Source organism: Mus pahari, chromosome 18 (genome assembly GCF_900095145.1).
Source record: "Mus pahari chromosome 18, PAHARI_EIJ_v1.1, whole genome shotgun sequence".
In the NCBI taxonomy this organism is placed as follows: domain Eukaryota; kingdom Metazoa; phylum Chordata; class Mammalia; order Rodentia; family Muridae; genus Mus; species Mus pahari.
In genome coordinates, this window is record NC_034607.1 from 24171582 (window position 1) to 24178100 (window position 6519).

General features: G+C 51.0%; 1 protein-coding gene across 1 annotated transcript in view; it reads right to left on the bottom strand.

Moving 5' to 3' along the window:
* Slc25a23 (solute carrier family 25 member 23) overlaps window positions 1–6519 on the bottom strand; it is a 16434-nt gene that overhangs the window by 7540 nt on the left and 2375 nt on the right. The window contains exons 3-8 of the mRNA XM_021217494.2: window positions 5748–5835; window positions 4426–4537; window positions 2908–3066; window positions 2665–2817; window positions 2363–2470; window positions 1741–1908 (exon numbers count right to left, since the gene is read on the bottom strand). Of these exons, the coding sequence (XP_021073153.1) occupies window positions 1741–1908; window positions 2363–2470; window positions 2665–2817; window positions 2908–3066; window positions 4426–4537; window positions 5748–5835 (788 nt within the window). The remainder of the gene's footprint in view (window positions 1–1740; window positions 1909–2362; window positions 2471–2664; window positions 2818–2907; window positions 3067–4425; window positions 4538–5747; window positions 5836–6519) is intronic.

Genomic DNA, 6519 nt, shown 5'->3' on the forward strand with positions numbered 1-6519 from the left:
CTACAAAGTGAGTTCCAGGATAGCCAGGGCTACACAGAGAAACCCTGTCTTGAAAAACAAAAAAAAAACAAAAAACAAAACAAACAAAAAAAAAGTGGTGGTACTGGAGAGAGGGCTTAGCAGTTAAGAACACTGGCTGTTTTCTCAGAGGACCCAGGTTTAATACACAGCACCCACAGGGTTGCTCAAAACCGTCTGTAACTCCAGCTTAGGGGATCTGGCACCCTCTTCTAGCCCCCATCTCTGGATGCACACAGCACATCCAGGCAAACACCCATACATAATATTTGAAAATAATATTTAAAAAATTGGGGGGGGGAGAAAATAATTTGTTGGCCTAGAGATGAGGCTAGAACCCATACATACTTTGGGGGAGATGGGCATCTCTGTTCACTATTCCAAGAAGCTGGAGGGGTCCCCAGTTCCTATAAAATTAAAGCTTCTGTAACTCCAAGGAGGCAAATGTGAACACCTGGGTTTCATCCCCAACACCCCAAGAGGGAGAATGGTTCTATTATTGTTCTTATTTTGAGAAAGGGCCTCTCTCTGTGGCCCAGGATGGCCTTCAGCTCACAGAGATCCTTCTGCCTCTGCCTCCCAAAGCATGGGATTAAAGGCCTATACTACCATGCCTAGTTGTGGTAATTCTCCTGCATCAGCCTTCTGAGTATTGGGTGACAGACACCAGCCTCCATACCTGGCTTTGTGTAGCTTTTTTTTTTTTTTTAAAGAATTCTTTATGTATATGAGTCCACTGTTGCTGTCTTCAAACACACCAGAAGAGGGCATCAGATCCTATTACAGATGGTTGTGAGCCACCATGTGGTTGCTGGGAATTGAACTCAGGACCTCTGGAAGAGCAATCAGTCAGTGCTCTTAACCGCTGAGCTGTGTGTGTACATATGAGGACAATACCTTTGGAGATCAGAAGAGGGTGGTGGATTCCCTGGAGCTAGACTTAAAAGGGCTTATTAGACCTGGATGTTGTGCTAGGAACTGAATTCAAGTCATCTGCCAAACCAGCAAGGACTGGGCCATCCTTTTTTTTTTGTTTATTTGTTTGTTTGGTTGGTTTTGGTTTTTGGAGACAGGGTTTCTCTGTGTAGCCCTGGCTGTCCTGGAACTCTGTAGACCAGGATGTCCTCCAACTCAGTAATCCGCCTGCCTCTGCCTCCCAAGTGCTGGGATTAAAGGTGTGCACCACCACTGCCCGGCTCTGAGCCATCTCTTCAGTCCTCATTTTTCTATTTGGTTGCTGCTAATTTCTTAAGGCAGCAATTTTTAAAAAATTGTTTTTTTTTTTTTGAGACAGGGTTTCTCTGTGCAGCCCTGGCTGTCCTGGAACTCACCCTGGCCTTGAACTCTGAGATCTTCCTGCCTCTGCCTCCTGAGTGCTAGAATTAAAGGCGCGCGCCACCACTGCTACAACCAGGCAGACAACCAGGCTATCTGACTACCTAGTGCAGGATGGCCTTGAACCCAGATCCTACTCCAGCTTCTCAAGTCCCATGGCGACAAGCGTGTGCCACCATGTGGGCCAAGAAACAAAGCTTTTGCAACATTGAGTGATGGAAGATACAGGCCTGATATCTGGAGGGGCTTTCCAGGGTTCCAAACCCAACACAGTTTTCAAGCCCATGATTGCCCATCCAAGTTACAAGCAGTCTACTCAGCTAGCAAGGAGTGACCTAGGCCAGAACCCAGAAGAAGAGGGGAGCGGGGGGGTGGTTACCCACAGACCTCGTAGACAGCTAGGTCGATTCCCGCATAGGGGATGATGCCCAGCACATTAGGCAGGTAGCCGCGGTAGAAGGCGCGGGGCCCTTCACGCTCTAAGATCCGCCTTGCACAGTCCAGGAGACCCTTGTACTGGCCAGTTCTGCGTAGAGTCAGCCGAGTCTTTAGTACCTGGGTGAGAAACTCTGTTAACCACTTGAAAATTGCTTGCAGAATCACCACGCCCGGGAGTGACATCACCTAGAAGTGGCTGCCCCTGAAAGCAGATGTGCTAAGAGCCCCGGTGGGGCTGAGTGGGTAGAATGCCCACCCAGGGTGCTGAAAACACTGTGGTTCTATCCCCAGCACCACAGAAACCAGGTGTGGTAGGTCACTGCCTGCCATCCTTGATCTTGGCTGGCATAAAACGGCCAGTTGCTATGACTACTGTGCAGACAGTTCTAACCAAGTCCCTAGGAGTTACAACTCAAATTGAGATACCCAGACAAGCAAGACCGGAAATGGCTTTCAGTCCCAAGTCAGGCGGTTGGGGTTACAGTTAGTTCTACACACAGCGTAGAGTGGGCAGTGAAAGTAAGAGGCCTACCCTCCCGTGCTGGCTCTTCCCCCAGCCCCTCCTCCTCACCTCCATGGGGTATATGATGGTTTGAGCTGTGGCCCCGGCCAGGGAGCCAGCCACGAAGCGCTCCTGAACGTGCAGTGTCTCCTGTTGCCCCCGGATGGCCCGCTTGATCTGAGGGTGGGACACGGCTGTGGGACTAGGTACCTGGGACCCTTGGGGTCCTCGCATTCCAACATTCTCTGCCTGCCACAGAGCTGGCCAGCAGGAGGAGTGGTGCTGGGGACCGCAAGTTAAGCCCACAAAACCCCTCGTGTTTACTGTCCGCTTTCCAAAGCCGAATACCCTCTCTTCTGGACCTGTCCTACCTGTTCGTAAGCCATGAATTTGATGGCAGACTCAGGGGCTATCTTGAGCACGTTGATGCCGTTGCCCCGCCAGAGGGACAAGACACCCCCTTCTTGAATCATGTTTCTCAGGCCCCCTAGAATGTTGAGCCGGTTGGACTTTGAGGCGTGGACCTGAGTGGGGAAGAGAAGGTAGCTTTGCGGTGCCCTCCTAGGTCTGGGCCTAGACGATGGGGTGGGGTGGGTCCCTTCAGGTCCTCTCACCTGCATGAATACCTTGAGCCGGTCCAGAGGAGCCGTGCCTGTCCGTGACACGGCGCCAGCCACCGCACCAGCCACCAGCTGCTTCCACCACATTCCTGTAAGTTTCTCTTGCTTGGAGAACTCGTCGGGCACCGTCAGGCATTCACCAATGTCCAGGACCTGAGAACGGGGGCTGTGGATGTCATGTTCCAGCAGAGGTGGGGGATGTGCCTGGGCCCTAGGTGGAGAAGTCTCCTACTGAAGAATCTACCAGATCCCACCACAAGATCCACTGATTCCACCAAAAGAGCTACTGAATCCTTCGAAAGGATCTGCTTTCACAGTCAACTCCTCTATGGAGAGCCCTCCCTTAGAAATCCTCCCGCAAGAGTCTTCTCCAAAAATGTCTTCCACTAGAAGTACTCTCCTAGGAGACCTCCCCCAGGGGTAGACTCCCTTCTAGAGCCCAGCAATACATTTCCCAAGGGTGGATTTTGGAGGTGAACCTCTCTGGATCTCCCGAGAGGATTGTAGTATGGCTTTTTCCTCTAGCATGAACATCATCACCCTGAACATCATCACCCTGTGCCATCTTGAGTCAGCTATTACCTTGGCCTGGTAGCCATGGCAACAAACTGAGCAGAACAATCTGGCGATAACTGGGTCTATGGTAATGGTGCTCTTGATACCCCCTAGGGTATGAGGGGTGGGGGCCCAGGATATATCCTGGAGGTGGACTCACTGTCCCACCCCAGCTGCAAGGAATCCTGGGGAACACTAAGTAGGAAGCAGAAGGCTAACTGAAAGATTCCATGCTGCAGATTCCACCAGGTCACCATCCAGGATGGGGTGGGACTCAGCAGTGCTGCAACTGTTTGGAGGGTACCCCAGGTCCTGTGACTCCTCACTGTGCTCTGCAATTAAGCTGAAGAAACTCACGGGCTCACCACGTGGGACCTTGGTGAGATCCTCACTTTGGTCTGTTGTTACCTAACCTGGAGTAAATAGATGCTTGCTGACATCTCCCCAGGAAAAGCAGACAGAACAGGGATCATGTCCGATCCCACAGATTGATCTGCCAGACACCACAAGATCCTTAGTGATTCCCACCTTGGTGCAAGAGCTGACCTCCTTCCCCATTCCTGTGGGCTCCTTTGGACCTTGAAGATACAGTGTCTGCTTGCATCATTCCATCAGTCCCAGGAGCCTTGGAGTAGATGATGAGCACCTGGTATCTGGCAGTTATGTGGGTCAAGCGTGGGAATGCCATTTGGTGTATTTTCTCCCCTCTAACCACGATTCCTACTAGAGCTGTCCCTGGAGTCTAAGCAGGACCAAAAAGGTTCTGAGCAGATAGCAGAAGTGTCCATCAGTGGTTACCAGGCTCCTGAACCCCAGATGGAACAATAAAGCACAGAGCTTCATTGAAAGAGCCCCCCCCAGACACTGACAACACCTCTAGAGTCTTGGCCCAGAACTCATGAGCCCTGGGGAGAAGCTGGAGCTAAGCCGCCACCCTGTAGGTGGCCCCCAACTTACTGTAGAATGCTTCCAGAAATACACGACATCCTCCACATTCTCCAGGGAGTGCAGCAGAAAGTGGTCTCGCCATTCCTGCCAATCAATGGTCATGGTGCCATCGCGGTCCATGCTGGAGGTGGGGTTGACACAGGTTCAGTGTCTGGGCTGGAGGAGGTGGGTTCTGCTAGCCTTCATGGATTTGGGGAGCACAGAATTCACTGCCATTCTATAGCATGGGTGTATCTGAGATAGGGTCTTACTCTAAAGTCCAGTCTGGCTTGGCATTCACAGCAAGCCTTCTGCCTCAGTACCTGAGGGCTACGACATGCCCATGACTGTTTGGGGCGGGGCAGGGTCTTACTCTGGAGACCAGGTTGGCCTCAAGCTCACGGCAATTCTTCTGCATTAGCTTTCCATGTGCTACCTGGCTAAAGCACTTTACAACATTAAAATATATATTTATTTTAAAGCGTGTGTATGTGGTGTGTGTGTGTGTGTGTGTGTGTGTGTGTGGCTCGTGAGGCTTCAGGTGCTCAATCCTCTGAAGCTGTAGTTACCGTGGTTGTGAGCCACCTGACTTGGGTGCTGGGAATCAGACTCTGCTAGAAGGATTATACATACTCTTAACGGCTGAGTCATTTCTCTCTCTAGCCCCGTTTCACTGAGTCAGGCTATTCCTCTATAGCCATTGCTGGCTCAGCAATCCTTCTACCTCAGCCTCCTTAGTGCTGGATTATAGAGCCGAACCATCATATCTAAAGACAAATGTGGTGTGTGTGAGTGCCCACATGTGCCATGGCTTGCATGTCGTGGTCAGAGGACAACCTGCTGGGTTGATTCTCGGCTTCCAACCTCGTGGGTTTTGGGGATCAAACTGTCTTCATCAGGATTGAGAGGCAAGCACTCTTACCCACTGTTACCTGCTACATCTTGCTAGCCTCACTTGCCTTTTAGGGATTTTTTTTTTTTTTTTGGTCAAGTCTCATTCTGTAGTCCAAGTTGTCCTCAAACTCATAGCAATCCTCCTGCCTTGGCCTCTGAAGTGCTAGAATGACAGGTTCAGGCTTCAGGTATTGTCTAGTCACATTGTCTGGCTGACTCTCATGTGTAAATCCTTTAGACCAACCCTACGGGGGTGGCTGTAGTACCCGTCTTTTTCAGGGCCAGACAGGGTCATCAGTCCACTAGCCTGAGATCTGTTTGACTCCAAAGTCGAACTTTTCATCCCTGCCCTCCCCGTCACCCCAGGTTGGGGCTCAGAGGACAGTGCTATCTGGCAGGATATGGGGTAGGGTGGGGGTGGGGTGAAATTCCAAGGGCCCGGATCTCCAATAACTCACCTGTGTAGGATTTTCTCTGCTTGCTCCAGCGAGATGGAGATACCTAGCGCCCGGAAGCTCTGTTGGATCTCAGAGACATCTATGTGACCTGGAAAAAGGGGAGGCCCGGGAGTCACCCAAACCATAGGCTGGACTGGGAGATCCAGAAACCCTTGTGTGTGCTTCTGTGTGCGTGTGGATGAAGAGGCCAGAGGTCAATGGCTGTCTTCAGTCTTTCTCCATCTTTGTTTTGAGACAGGGTCTCTCGCTGAGCCTGGAGTTCGGTGACTTATCTGGAAGTCTAAAGCTAAGATCCTCCTCACCACTTCCACTCTCCACCTCGCTGGTGCTGGGTCACGGGTGGGCACCACCATACCTAGCTTTTTAACACAGGTGCTGGGGTTTGAACTCAGGTCCCTCTCTGACTGAGTCAGCTCCTCAGCCTCATGGGAGGCTCCTCCCACCTCTCCTGAGACAGGGTTTCTCTTATAGCTCTGGCTGTCCTGAAACTCACTCTGTAGACCAGGCTGGCCTCGAACTCAGACATCTGCCTGCCCTTCTGTCTCCTGAGTGCTGGGATCAAAGTTGTTTGCCACCACGGTAAGGAGAGAGGTTTTTAATACAGGTTGTGGGGGCTGCTCAGGGTTGAAACTGGGTGATATTGGAGGGTTCTCTATTCCAGGGGTGAATGAGTGAGTTCAGGGGTGATCACAGAGGTACCTATGTTACAAGGAACTAAAGCACTATTTGATTCTTCTTCTTTTTTTTTTTTTTTTTTTTTTTTTTTTTTTTT